General features: G+C 36.9%; 1 protein-coding gene across 7 annotated transcripts in view; it reads left to right on the top strand.

The window, feature by feature from the left end:
• PLEKHA7 (pleckstrin homology domain containing A7) overlaps window positions 1-15506 on the top strand; it is a 143094-nt gene that overhangs the window by 95007 nt on the left and 32581 nt on the right. For all 7 annotated transcript variants that reach the window (XM_056493753.1, XM_056493756.1, XM_056493755.1 and 4 more), the window contains 4 exons: window positions 1542-1614; window positions 2819-2919; window positions 9091-9269; window positions 11054-11539. In XM_056493753.1, coding sequence (XP_056349728.1) covers window positions 1542-1614; window positions 2819-2919; window positions 9091-9269; window positions 11054-11539 — 839 coding nt within the window. The remainder of the gene's footprint in view (window positions 1-1541; window positions 1615-2818; window positions 2920-9090; window positions 9270-11053; window positions 11540-15506) is intronic.

Below are 15506 nucleotides of genomic sequence, written 5' to 3'. Positions count from 1 at the left end.
TAGGCTGTAACTTTGTTATCTAAATCTGATTATTTTCCCTGGATTATTTTGCTGGCTTGTTGTCAGGCTGATCTTTGACTCCCACAGAACACAGCCTCAGGTTCTGGTCACGTCCTGTATTACAACCCAAGACAGTTGTGAAGGCCTTATTCTATTTGGTTATGCCCTTCTACCCTGATCACAGGCTTAATTCCAGTTCCCTATGCCTTTTTGTCCAGAAGCAGGAGGGAGAAAATTGTGGGAAATGAGGACCTACTCACTACACATTGCTATCACAAAGACCAATAGCCAGCAAAGACTGGATAATAGAATTTCATCCAGTGAACAGAATTCTACAGCAGCTATATCTTGAACTCTAAAGCTGGCAGAAACACATCTTTGAGTGTAACAAGTAAATAAAACTGTTTGTCATGTGAGAACAATTCCCCTGCTTCTCATTTGGTAGCCCATGTCTACCAGATTATCACCAGAGATCCAGCAGCAGGGTAGGAGAAGGCTGAAATCTGAGGCTTACAATTATGGTTTAACATGAAGAGGAAAGTGAAATAGCTGCCAGCTGTCTGCTTCCTCCTGGCTGGGTTGATGTAATTCTGCTGTGTTCTGCTCTCAGCTCTGTTAACTAATGGACTTGGTAGTGGATGTCTTCAGGACAGAATCAGAACTCAGACACAGTATGTGTTGCCAGCCTTGTAGCATGAAAATGGGAAGAAAGTCCTTTCATACTTAATTTGATGGCAGAAAGGAGGAGGGAAATAGCAAGATCAGTGTTGGATATCCTATTTCCTTCCATACCCTAACCTTTGCTTGTAAGCCCTTAAAACCTGAAGGTGCTTTTTATGCTGCTGGTCTCATCAAAGTCTACCTGAGCTGAAGAAGTTGTACCTGCCTAGGTTATAATCTGGCAATTTTAAAAGCTTCAGAAGTTAATTTCAATGCAAATATTACTCATTTTTACAAGGTTATATATATCTATATCTATATCTATATATATCTCCACAGGCATATTATATTATACTTCATTAAAATTTGCACATTATGCATCCTGTTTTATTTGCTAAGGAATATTTGATTAAATTACATTTTAGGCATGGGTAACATATGGTGATTGAATTATAGGATATCATTGCCTGAAATGTGAGGTCGTACTTCACAGCTGTGTAGTGATTTTCATTTTGGTCTGCAGGCAGTCTTGGTTGGAGTTTGTGCCATCCAGAAACACACTTTCTTTCCATATTGCAGATAAATCTGAGCAGATAAAATAAGCACTGGTTGTGTACAAGGTTAATCTGAATGCTGTTTGGGATGAGGGTTTAATTACTTAATGAAAATTAGCAGTTTGAATATTCTGCCCTCATTATTTTATAGCTGGATGTTTTGCCTCCTATCTTACATAGTGCACAATATTTTGCAAAGCTGTAAACCATTTGTTTTGCACTGAGAAGTCATATTTAGGTAAACTTCTGGTAAACTACTCATTGGGTCACCACTGTGTCTGTTAACTTTCCTTAAATGACAAGTGTATCTCATTTCTTGCATTTCAGGACAGCTCTGGAATGCGATTATGGAAGAGACGATGGTTTGTGCTTGCTGATTATTGTTTGTTTTACTACAAAGGTGAGTAGATGTTAGCTGTTTGGAGTTAGTCTGAACAGTTCACCTGTACAAATCACTGTGAATGCTTGAACTAACTGAGCTCTTCAGATAAAGTTAGTTGTTCTGAGATGAACAATGAAACAATTGCTTGGCCAGACATCTTAAATGCACAGCAAGTTCTAGACCAGGGTATGGGAAGCAAAGGATGCTATATGATATTTTTTCACATAATTTATGTTTGGTGTGTGCCATGGTTTATGTTACAGAACATCCAACTGGAATAAATAAGATTTATCCCGTCTCTGGTCTGTGTTCTGGTACCTACTTGCTTGCACTTGGGCATCTGAGTTTTTTGAGAATGTGCTATGGCCAGATCAGGGCTTTGGTTCAGTTTTAATCCAAGGGTTAAAGTAAGAGTGAGAACTTCTGAATCCAATAATTCTACCAAAAAAAAAAAAAAAAAAAAAAAAAAAAAGGTTAGATATGATCTTAAACCAAACTAGGTATTACATAAGGTTATTTTCAAGTTTTGAATACTTCATGTACTGCAATTTTTGGAAAGCATTACAGATTATCAGACTTTGAATTCATATTTCTAGATGCTGCATTTCTGCTTGGAGACAGCAGTAAGAGAGATTTCCTAATTATAGCAATTTGTCTAGCTGTACAGTGCTAAATGGAAGGTCCATCATGTTTTGCAGCCTGTCACTGTTCATTTGGCACAATAAGCTTTATTCTTGAAGTGTATTCTTCTGGCTGAAGCTAAAAAGTGACATCCAGCCCCCATCCCCCCAAAAAAAAAAAAAAGAAAAAAACTCAGTAAAAACCCAATCTGATTAAGAAAACAATCTCCAATCTTTTTTCTTTAAAACAAAAACATTTTTCTGCACGTATTACTGATGTTGAGTCATAAGTGAATTCACATCAGAAGGGACTTCAGGAAGGATCCCACCCCAGTGCCTGGTGAAAGGGTCAGGAGAGGAGTCAGCCCAGGTTGCTCAGGGTTTAATCAAGTCAGGCATTGAAAAGCTCCAAGGATGGAGATGGCACAGCTTCTTCCTTGGCCTGTGCCCCTGCTGCTCTGTCCTTGGGAAAATGCTTTTCCTTATATTCAGTCTGAACCACTCTTGTTTCTACTTACTGCCTGTTTTCTCTTTGATAAAGGAGAATATATTGTTAGCCCACTGAGCAGTGCAGGGAATTAAATTGTTTTTTTATTCTACAGACAGCAGAGAAGAGTCTGTTCTGGGGAGCATCCCATTGCCTAGTTATGTAATATCTCCAGTTGGACCTGAAGATCGGATAAATCGAAAATTTTCCTTTAAGGTACATTTGCAAAGCTTATCAGCTAATCATAGTTTATTTGCATTAGAAAAGCTGCTGATGTAAACAAGAACATCATCTGTTTTCCTATTTTACTTGTTACTAGTTTTTAAAAGCAGACAGGCTTATTGACTGCCTGTTCAAATGTGACATAGCACTTTTTTTTTTTTTGCTTATGAATTGACATTGATGTCTGTTACTTCTAAGTGTCCTTAGAGCTTAATGAAGTGTTTCTGAGTAAAGAGCCTGTTTCTAAAATCAGAAATTAGTATTGACAAGTTGTTCCAGTACTGTTTACAAATTGGAAGAAAAGTTGTCTTATTTACTTTGTAATAGAGTACTTGATCTCATAATGGACTCATGTCTCTTTGGTTTTGTTGTGTTTTTTATTTTTTTTTAAGAAAAGAATCAACTCAGATCTCACAGTTAGGAAATGACAGCACTTAGTCATCCTAAGTGCTGTGGACTTTTTAAAGGAAGAAGTATTCTTGTTTGATATAGTTTGTGGATGGTTTTGTGTTTTTTCTTTTTCTAAAAGTATAATTGTTTATTTTACAGTTCTAGTCTTCATTATAAAAGCTCACAGATATGAAATATAACATATAGTGCTTGATAGTGCAAAAACCTGGCTCCAAATGATTGTCAAAACTGAAGCACTTAGGCAAAGTTCAGAAACTTCTGTGCCTGTGGCAGATTTAATTTCAGAGCACAATTTGTTTTTCTATCAAGCAAATCAGTTATGTACTTTAAAAGTACTTTACAAATCAGATTTTGATCAGGCATACTTTAGGAGATATAGGAGGAATCTCTGTTTACATATTTTCTGTGCTGAAATGTGAAGAACATCTGACTTTTTCTTGCATTTTGATTTTTTAACTTTTATTACTTCCAATTCTATGTTCAAGTGGATGATGGTTTGAAATTTATAAAGCAAATATTAACTTGGCAAATGTGTTTGAAAAAGATCCAGTGCACTTTGTGGAAATGTTTATTGTACTTTTTCAAATGCATTGAGCGTGAGTTATCAGGGTAAAGCTACATAGAAATCTTTGTTTAAGAAAAACATTCTACCTCCAGTATTTACTCAGTGTGATTCATAAAGCCCTCCTTTTCTAGAGCCTTTTCCTAGGAGGAAGCATGTACTGAAAGAGGAGAACTCAGTGTACTCTTCCAGGGTTCCCTGCTTTTTATTCAGATGGTGTTTGCACATGCTTAGTCACCACTGGCCAAGTGGAGTGGAGTCCATGGTTTGGTCATGGTTAAACCTTTCCAGAAGCAAATGCAGGCTTCCCCTGTTCATTTTAGAATATCATACCTGTATGAGCTCTACCAGGTATTTAGTCTGAGCCTTTTTCTGAAAATAACATGAGCCAGTAACCTGAGACTTTCAACATAAGGTCATTACTAAAAGGTTGATATAGATAGAAATAGGGTGTTGACAGCAAGAGAAAGTTTGTGCTAGAACAGTCTGAAAAAAAATCCACATTTTGTGTATCAGTTTGTCAGGCCAGTTTTAACTCTGCTTTAGGTGTTTGATGATTGTCTGCAGGCTGGATGCTGCACTTTGATTTTATTTATTTGTTATTATCCAAGGACAGCAGCAGGAGGATTTTGAGCTGTTCCTGTGGTACAGACCCTGTCCAGCACCCATGTTCAGTGGTCACAGTCAGCCGTGGGCACCCCACAGCAGGAGCACACCCGTGCTGGCACCCATCACTCAGCAGCCATTACCTTTATCTCATCTCTTCAGAGCACCTCCAGCCCAGAGCACTGAGGGACATTCTGTCTCACAGCCAGAAATAGAACACACAGGCAGATTAAGCCCAAAATAAAGATAAGGCTTTTTTTTTGCATTTAAGACCTGAATGAGTGGGGGAATGCACCATGGAGCATTTTACATTTGGCCTGTTCTTTATTGAGATTGTTGTAAATCTTCTGTTACGACAGAGGGATTGGCTCCCACTTGAAATGGCAATGAGTTTGGAAACTAGGGAAACAGCAAAACTGGAAAAAAATTCCACTCTCTTGTTTGCAAAACTTAGAGGGAGAACATTTGCTAAGCAAATACATGGATGCTTTTTGCATGTGATTTGGTTAGAAAATCACATGCATAAAATACTTGGTCACTGGGGTCTGTGTTAAACCCTGCAAAGTGTTAAAATATGTGGTGTAGGAGTTCTCAAAATCATTTTCCTTTCATCACCTCCTGAGGGTCAGCTTAAATTTTTGTGTCTCTTTGGGTATTTAACAATTTTAGGTCTGCATAACTACACACAGGCTTTTGAAATGCAAACTCCTATTTTGAAATATAACAGAGTGTCCATTTAATTTTTTTGTTTAGAAACTGTGCTTTTAGGTCTCTATCTGGATATAATTTTTGACTCTTGGCAGTTTTGTGCCAGGCAAAGTGCTGTGACTAGCTGTAAGCCACTGTCCCTAAGCTGTATGTGAGCCTAGAACTTAAGGATCCTTTCTGCATATTTAGTTCAGCAGCTTGCATCCTAAAGATACTTTTGTTAATCTAATCACTGCATTTTAAAATCATAGTTTTTGGTGGTACCAACATGAGTGAGCACAAATTCAGTGTTTAGATTTTAATGGGAAAAGGCTTGCAAAACAATGATATTTATCTGGAAATACTTCCTGTGATTAACAGATAAATGATTGTACTTTGTTGTAATACAGTAGTTTTGGACAGGAATGGTATCAGTTTATGGAGGTTTGTGTCATAACCAGTTTCTTTAGAGGCCTTGTTGTCCTCAAACATGGAAATTATTTTTAATTGGTCTTACTAATGGAAGTATTTGTTCATTGCTTAGACTGCTGAGACCAGAACAAACTGCCTGTCTGTTTTCTTTGATCTCAATGGTTTTCCTTTAAAAAAAAAATTGACATAGTTTGTTCCTTTATGTTCTCTGAATCAACATTGCATCTTTATATTGCTCTGGGTCTGAGGAGTCAGGTGAAAAAATGCCAAGGGTTGTGAATTTGAGAGGTGCTGTTTTTTAATTTGAAAGAGGGGTGAGTTTGAGCTTCTAGAAATCCTCAAAAAGCTCAATATTATTTAAGGGTGAAAGATGAGTTAGGTTGTTGCTGAATTTGTAGTGAAGGCTCAGAGTATTATTTCAATTTTTGCTCAAAAAACATTAATAAATATCAAAATTCAGGAGAAGGAAGAATTTTCTGTTTATTACAGGTTATTGACAGAAGTAACTTGGAAAGATATCAGTTATTAGAAAACTGTTCCCTTAGTTATCTTCCCCTTTGTTCTGTGAATGGTGGCTTTTTTCTCAGGTATTTTGAACGAGTGAAGGTGAACATAACACCTGTAGGCATTACTTTTAGTACAGTCTTTTGTTAAGGTTTTTTTAATGTGTGGGTTTGCTTTTTTGTTTTTGTTTTGTTTTTTTTTAAATATGAATCTTATAATGATTTTAACTTGTTTAATTTTTTTGTTCTTGTCTTGTCCTTTTGATATGCTCTTGGGGTTTACTGTCCATTTCTCCTACTGTGCACTATGGGAGAGAGACTGCTTTTCTTCTCAATCTATCCACATTAAGGCATCTGAATGCATGAATAGGTACCAATATTATTTTTCCCTGTTGTGTGTATGGTGTACATGTGAGCATGTGCTGTGTTTTAGGCTTTTTAGTATGCTGTAGCCATTCTAATAGCTTTGGCTTTAAAAAAAATCCCAAACCCAAAAGGCCTGCTAGCTTCTGTCCACCAGCAGGGACAGCTACAGGACATTGTCACAAAATGGCTTTCTTGCATATAAAACATACTACTAATAAGTAACTGAAATAAATTTGGATTTTCCCTTAACCAGTGTTATATATTGTGAACTTCAGGATATTGTGTTATAATTGCACACCATCTCCACTGTCCCTTCTGAAGCTGGGAATGTTTATGGCTGTGAGAGCTGCAGTCTCTCAAGAGGGAGTGATGCAGCACAGTTTGCATTTTGATATTGCAAAATGCTTTCACCTGCAGCCTCTTAGGCAGTGCTTGCAGCTGTGTTCAAAGAGAAACCTAAAACACAAATGAGTTATGTTGATCAGGGCATACAGGTCAATTAAATCCATTTCTTGGTGTGGTATGCAGTCTCTGCAGATAGTTACCCAAAATTCTGTTTTTTTTAAGGAAGTATAAAACCAGTGAATGGTTTTCTGTACATCATGTACAGTGGGACATCCATAGTCTGCTTTGCTGCAGGAGTTGATTCAATTCTGAATTTTAACACCTTCTGTGGGATCAACCTGCTCCATGAAGGAACTCTGTAGTCACAAGGTCTCACATTGAAGTCACCATTTTCCTTTATATCTGGAGCTGCTAGTTTTTGGTCTTTTCATACACTGGATGATAACTGTAAATTATAATGAATTAATGCTTCTAAATCATGTTTGCTTTGAGCATTCTTATGATCTGAAAATGGAGGAAAAAAGACAACCCCCAATAACAAAAAAGAAAAAAGCAAAGAACTCAACCAGGCAAACATGAATAAAGTTCTCTGAGTTCTAAATATGTGATTGATCAGAGCTATTGTTTAATGTGTGTAAATCCTGTTTCCCTGTGTTCAGGTAGGCAGGAATGGTGGGAATTGAGAAGAAACCACCTTGTATTCCATTTTCAGCCAGTGTTGTTGGGAAGTGGAGACTCTTGAGTCTTATGTAACCTTTTCCTTCTCTTCCTTCTCCTCCTCCTCTTTTCCTAGCTGGCTGTTCTACTTCAGACTCCAGTTTTCAAAACAAACTCAAGCTTCCTTGCTTGAGGCACAGAAGGGAAAGGCCACGTTTCACACGTTTGGGGGAACAGCCTGCCATAGGAAGGGAGGAAAATTTCCACAGAACTTACTTAAAGCACTGTAATACTGTAATAGCAAGCACATATTTTGCTCTTGGAGTTGTTGATACAAGTTTCTCAGGTCATGGTAATTTGGGAAATTCTAAGTAAACAACTGAAGTTATAATGTTTAGGAAGGGCTGCTCTGGATTAAATAGCCTGGGTTTTGTCAAAACTTGTATTTCTGAAGCCATCTATGATTGTCCCTAAAATATTTATTTTTTTAATTTGATTTAGCATAACGAGGGGGAGAGGACTTCATCAGTATAAAAATACATTTACCCTTTAGAAACAGATGTAGCCAAATTTAAAATTTGATAAATTTTTTTTACTTTTTAAAAAACCCCATGTCAGCAGTATTTAATGCTATTAGTTTTTGTGTGTGATAGTGGGCTTAGTTTTATACAAATAAGTTTAGATTACTAGTTTCATTTTAATGTTACAAGAGCTTTCAAGCAGAGTATACTGTCTTCAGGTTTTTTAGGAAAGTAAGGAGATGAATCTCTCCCTGCTAATCTGAAGTGTTGCAGGACTTATATGATTTGGTAATACTTATACTATTGCTAATACAAACATGGATAAGATTTGATTAAATTCAACTAGCCTAGAGTTACAAAGATACTCCATATTGAATCCCTTTGAATATTGAATATATTTATAGAGGAATTTCCCAGTACCTCTAGTTTGCAGTGGAATTTCATGGAGTATTTTAGTGTGCAGAGATAATGGTCAATATTTTATGTGCTGTGATAATACCATCAATATTACTAACTTTTATCAGTAAGTCTTGTGAATTTGCAGCTAATACATGTACAAGTGCACGCTTTAACCAAAAGATCTTAACATGCATTATAATTGATTCTTGAATAAGCAGTTTAATTGCTTAAAATGTAAGATTTTTGTCTGTTTTGTCTAAATAAATTTCTCTATTAAATGAGCTGGGAAAATTGACTTCCTGATGCACATCTCACTGAGAATTTCTTCAATTTGTTTAGTATAGAGATTTCATCAATTTGTTTTTTAAGATATTTATGGCAAATGCAATGTATCAATTAAAAGGAAAAAAAAAAACCCTGAAATTTCCCACTGTGAAAATTGAAGCACTGGCCTTTCAGCTTAATAGTTCTAGAAAGAGGCAGAAGAATTTCAGTAAAAATTGGAGTGCCTTTTAAGTTTACTGCACTTACAGCCCATTGTGGCAGTGTGATAATTCACCCCAAATTCAAGAAGCAGTCAAGGAATCCAAAAAGTTGTTTTTAAGTTAATTTTTGGAGGGGAAAAAGGGTGAAAAGAGCTGTCTGACTTTTATTTCTTCTTTTTTTTTCCTTCCAGGCTGTTCACACAGGTATGCGGGCGTATATTTATAACAAGAATTCTGTCATTGGCTCTCAGGCAGAGCACACAGGGATGAGGACGTACTACTTCAGTGCTGACACCCTGGAGGATATGAACGCCTGGATCCGGGCTATGAATCAGGCTGCTCTCATGCAGACACGCTCCTCACTGAAGAGGCAAGTTCCACTCAGAGGCTTTAACAAAAAAAATTTAATGTATCTTGCATAAATTGCACCCACGGTGGTGTCTGACACTGCTGTTTGTGGATGCGTGCATAAAACTCTTTTTAAAGAAATAATTTTAATTTGCATTCTGTTGTAAAAAAGTTAACTGATATTAATTAAGAAAACCTGGTGTTCAGTATTCATGTATGCATGCAAGTTGTGTACCCACATTTAGTCACCTGGATGAATTTCTCTGTATATAAAATATTTTAGGGAATTTCAGGTAAAAAGTTCCAGTTTCTGTGGGCAAATTCATACACCTGCAACAGCCAATTGGCAGCATTTGGGAAAGAGCAGTAAAAGAGAAAGAACAGAAGGCTGATGAGTTATTTCAAAGGAGTGTTTAGAACTAGGATTGAAGTGCTCTTGAGGGGGAAAAGAATTCTAAAGATGGGTAAATAATAAGTGCATAGAATTAATGGATGTCAACTAATTTATGCAGGTATGAACTGATAATGAACAAATCAAGCTGTGCCAAAATGTGCTTCCATTTTTTTCCTTATTTTAAAATTGATGTAGCCTTCTTTGGAATGTGGTTCTTTCCCTACTCCTCCATGTGAAGGAAGGCTGTTCTGTGAGACAGCCCTGCTGTAACCACTGTGGGCTGTGAGGAGTGAAATGTTATGGTACAGTTTCTCTGACTACCTCAAACTACTCTCTTCTGACTGGTCAAATATGAGCAAAAGATCAGCATCTCTTCTAGAACTTTACATCCTCTATGATATTGTGTTAACAACTTTCTAGATTTAATTTAAATTAAAGAAACAACCTGGTACCTGTTTCTTTATCTTCTTTGTAAGGACAGGAATAATTGAAAGAAAAATTGGGGAAGTCTGGCACATCAGAAGACATTGATCCAATGTCCTTACTGCTTAGCAGACTATTCATTTCTGATTAGACTGAAGTGAAAACAATTTTGTCATGGCACTTACTCAGAATTTACTTTCCATAGGGCTTTAAAGAAGCTGAACTTAGTTTCAGAGATGAGGTGCTACCCTGAGATCAGTGAGAAGCTATTACATTGTGAGAGAAATAAAAGTTGTTGAGAGGCTTATTGTTATAAGGAGATGAAGAAAATTGCAAAGGAAGTATGTTGTGTGTCAAAAGCAACATGAAACTTACAGTCTTCAGACATTTTATAGTGTGTCAAATTTTAATATTGGGATTTTTGATATTATTTAGGCAATAAGGTAAAAAGGTAAACTAGTGTGCACTGCAGCATGGAGCAATTTTTTCTTCAGGAGTAGCTTCCCAATAGAAATTCCCTTGGCAGTAGTCCTGACTTAAATGTAGATATTCCTCTGTCCTCTTGGTCAGAAGTGACCAGTCCTTGAGGTACCTATATGAAAGACTTTTTTTTATATTTTGCCATGAGCAGTGGGCAGCTTAGTTTTGGTTTTTTGGCTTTCAGTGTTTCATAGGATAGGAAGATTTTTTTATTTACAGCTTTTTTGTACATAATGTTATGTTGAGCACTTCTTTCATACAATACTAGTATTTTCAGTCATTTTTACAGGTATATATATATATGAGTAATTTCTGCTTCCTTGAGAGCACAGTAAAGGTAACTTTTGTCTAACTGGGATAGCAACTGAGTTTTGCTTAGCATGTTTTGTAACATGTCATATTTATCACATTCTGCAATTTTGTGGGTATCCTTTGTAAAAGAGCAACAAGAGCACACCAACTTTTCACAATTAAACAGTGTTCATTACTGACAGGCATTTTCTTTTCAGGGAAACTGAAAGAGTGGATCAGCAAGCTGTTCCCCAGGTCAATCATGTGGATGCCTGCAAAGAGTGTGTGAAGGCAGAGATTACAGACACAAAGGAAAGTTATCAGAAATCATCTGAAATGCTTGGATACGATAAGCGTGAAGAGATAAGAAGAGAAAAGGAGGAGGAGGAGCGTTACATGCACAGAAAAGAAACTCTGGAAACCAAAAAGGGAAAGGCTAAGCATGCGTTAACAGAAGCTGATTCATTATTTCCAGACTTAACGAATGCATCGAGGTCCCAAGTAGCTCAGCCCCAGCCAGCTGAGAAGAATGGAACCCTTCCTAGTTCATTAAGTATGAGTGCTGGCCTGGTGGAGCAGAATGGTACTGGCTCATATAAAAGAGGGTTTGTTCCCAGAACAAATCCAGATAAGCAGTTTCAAAGGAAAAGTAACATGGCTCAAGTGGAGCACTGGGTAAAAGTCCAGAAAGGAGACACAAAAAGGTTAGTAATAAGCCCATCTTTAACTAGATGGCCAAGTGGCATTTTCTTAAATGCAAGGAGAAAGTGTGTTAGTAATACCTTTGGTGGAAATCAAAACAATGTTTTGCAGAGACAATTTTTCCTTCAGTGCAGAATGGTATTTTTCAGGCATTTATGTCCTGGAAAGCCAATATGGGATTGGCCAATCAAATCTCACAGAATAAGTGAGATTAGCATGCTATTTTATTTTCCTTCTTTTAATCACTGTGGATGCTTAAAAGCTTCTTAAAATTTTCTTAAATTTTGAACAGCCATAAAGTGAAATGCAACCCTTAGTTACCTCTTACTCATAAATAATTACACAATATAAATTACAGGTAATTGTTTGTTTCCCACTTTAAAAAGTAAAGAATGCTCATTACTTTACTTCTCCCTTTTGTTCCTGTTCCAAGCATCCATTCACTCTTCCATATCAGATCACTGCACTCAGGGTCACAGTGTATGTCTCATATTGAAATGTCTCCATATATTCGTTTAGTTAAAGATGATGTCCTAGTATGGTCTCCAGGATTCTGTTTTCCTGTCCCTGAAAATTACATAATTGCACCAATAGGTGAAATGCACACTGGAATGCTTTTGTAGTGTGAAAAAATCTCATAATTGTTTTGCTTTCAAAGTTAGATTAAGTACCAGTTGGAAAAATGAAGTGATGAATGTGTGCATCTGTTTAGAATGTCACCTTGTGTCAAGTGCAGGAAAAACAGTTGGGCTTGATGCTGCTCTTGTGAGGATTTTTCAAATATGCTTATTCTACTGAATTAGTGTTTTATAAATCTGCTCAAATCTAATTATAGTATAAACAAACAAGAGACATTGGCATGTGGTTTTTAGGATGGAGAAAACATTTTGGGAGTTTTTAAAATGCTTTTTAAAGCTAACGTTTGTCAATTCAGAGCCCATAAGAAGTTTAAGGGTAGCTAATTTTGTGTGGAAGTCCATTCTTCTACTCTTTTATTTTTGAAATTACCCTTGAAGAATCTTCCTTATTTTTTTATATTGTTTTATGTTCTTTTAGACTGCTAGAGTCAATTAACTTCCATCTTTTTTTATTTGGATATCAATCAGTACTTCCCAAAAGAATATGAGTTTAATGAAAAAAGTACTTGGTAAGTTAGTTCATATTACACAGATTGATTTTCCTGAAATAATACAGAAAATGATTGAACTAATGACCTAATGCTTAAAAAGCTTCAGTTGATGTTTTTTTTACCTCAGAGGTCCTGGCAGTGACAGGATTGACTGATAGCTAAATAAGTATTGTTTTCTTCCTTATTAATCTTTCCAGTAAATTAACTTTAGGGGTGTGTATCAGGTGCAGTGTTAAGATAGAGTTGTTGCAGGTGCCAGGCTTTGTTCTGGAAGAACCAGCTACCTCAGCTGGAGCTGCTAAGTATTCAGTGAAAATAAAGCTATATATACACACACACACATATATATATATATATATACACATCTATGTGTATCTGTTTCTAGATATAGATCTATATCTGCATGTACATATCTCTAAAAATGCCTATTTTGGCTCAGTTGACCTTGTTTTCTTTGTCTTTTTCTGACAAATTCCATTATATTCTCTGCATTCAGAATAAATTGCATGTTACCTTCCCAAGATTAATAGAGTTCTCTTTTAAATGGCACCTTCTCTTAGCCTGCTGAGGTTGCTGCAGTGTAGTTAAATGATGGGTAGAAGTGGAATCTTAGCTGTCAAATATCTTTCTGATTGAACAGTGTAGAAATTTGAGCTAGAGATGATAATTTGATTGACATTCCGTTTTGATTTTAGAAAGTAGTAGTAGACCACTTTGTTTTCTAAACCTCTACTTTGAATGTTATTCCAGCTGAAATGTTACAAATAGAGAACCTCTGAGGATTCAGAAGGCTGGATAATTCTAGAACACAGAATGAGTTTTATTTGTTTCCTGGCTCAGGTGTGTACAGATGCAGTGCTTGCCAGCAAGTTGATTATGACAAGAAAGAATTCTTTCAGCTAAATACTGAAGTTGTTCATATGATTGCTTGTAGGAATGGCACCTTTTAAACAGATGTTTTGCTTCCCTTTTTAATAAGGCACTCAGTTTGCTGAGTTGTGAATGTCAGCTGTTCCTTAGGAGATCCACCTCTCTCAGTGACCTCTCAGCTGCACTCCAGTGACAGCCAGTGTAGCCTCTAATCCCACTGTTCTCAGCAGATGGCAATACCTGCTTTGCTAAGATTCATGCCAGCCTTTCAGAGATCTCAAGGACTGGAAGAAGGTTTGAAAGGAGGCTTTCAGGAGGTTTTGGGTTTAAGTAATTAAAGGTCAAGGTCAGAACCTTCAAACGGCAGCTGTTCAGAAATTGTTAGGTTTTGATCTGGTTCCAGTGCCTACATAAACTTTGTGCATAATTATGAAGAATTTGCTATTTCTAACAGTTTACTTGAATTTTAGAAACATGTAAGTCTGATTAAGCTTAATGTTTCCCCACTAGATGCAGTCATGTTGAGGTACTTCCTTCCTTGCAAGTAGTGTTAAAACCTTTCTTGTTACACAGAAATTCCTGTTCCTTCCTGATTTGCTTAAGGAAGAAACATTACTTGTCTTTGTTAGCTTCTGTGCATTCCCATGAATGGGCTCAGTGTCTCTAATAATAGTACTTGTTGGCTTTTGAACTTCTATCTTCTCTTTTTACAATATCTTCTGTGTGGTTGCTTCCCATTGCAGACCCTGAATGGTTTTCATGGCCAGTAGTCATATAATATGACATCAGGCCATTTATGCACTCTTTAATGTCTGCTTTCCTTTTTATATTCTCTGTACCTCATCATTCAAAGGAGGGACATTCTCAAGTGAGCTTTTGCTCACTTTTGCTCACTTTTGCTCTTAATCTCTGAGAGGGGAATAGTCCATAATCTGTTGTGGACTAATTCATGTCATTTGGGACATTGTTTTTTATCTAGAAGTTGGTGTGTCGTCCCAGAGGCTATTTTTATATGACACAAATTATCTCTAAGCATCTCAGACCTTGTGTGGTAGAGATGCCAGCAGCTTAAAGCCTGACATCTCAGCTTGAGGTTTCTCCCTACTTCAGATACTGAGAAATCACAATGTGCCTGTATGTAGGCAGTTGCCTCCAAAGTTCAGCTCTGAATATGACTTTCCCTGTGCAATGTTACACACGTTCAACTTTGTTCTCTTTTTATAGCAGGCTGAAGTATTGCATGAAACTGGCTTATATCAGCTGCTCCATGATCTGCTTTCAAAATAACAGTTTTTAGTTCTTCTCAGAAAAATTCATCCTTTTCTAGAAGGAAGGCATGATTCCCCTTTCCTTCAACAAAACTCATGTTTTCAGGTTGGTTTTGCTCCTAAAGCTGCCAGCCCTGGTGGCTTCATTGACTGCCACCAATTCCAGCTGATCTCAGTACTCTGCCTTTTAATGTCCAGTTAGAAAATAATCACTCACAGATGGTGTGCAACATCTGATAGTTTGCTATGCCTTCATGAGGTCTCCACCAAGTTGGTGTATAGGAGTGATTAAAATCTCTTCTCTGTTTTTCCACAGAGAAATCACCAAAGGAGTCTGTCTTGGCTTCATGCCTCCCTCAGATATCCTTTTGAAGCATTATCTGCTCCAAGCATTCTCAGTTCTTCCTGCTATCTAGAGAAAATACATTTCTACCCCATGATTTTCATGTGGAAAAAGCTGGCAGCAAAGTACAGGACATTCAAAGGACATATGATGCAATGAATTAGAGAATTAAAAGAGGTTGCATGATGACTGTATGCTGATCTTTGAGTTGCCTGTGTTTATACCACTTGCCTGCTTTAACCTTCACTCTGAAATTCAAGGTGACATCAAGGTTTTGTGGTAAGAGAGAGCAGAGCCTTTATGGCTTTGTAATTCAAGTGCAGGGCAGCTATTCTGCTTGCTGGCATGAGGAATTACCT

The sequence above is a fragment of the Oenanthe melanoleuca genome, chromosome 5 (assembly GCF_029582105.1).
Source record: "Oenanthe melanoleuca isolate GR-GAL-2019-014 chromosome 5, OMel1.0, whole genome shotgun sequence".
Lineage (NCBI taxonomy): Eukaryota > Metazoa > Chordata > Aves > Passeriformes > Muscicapidae > Oenanthe > Oenanthe melanoleuca.
Note: the sequence above shows the minus strand (reverse complement) of the source record. Positions and strands in the feature narration are given on the sequence as shown.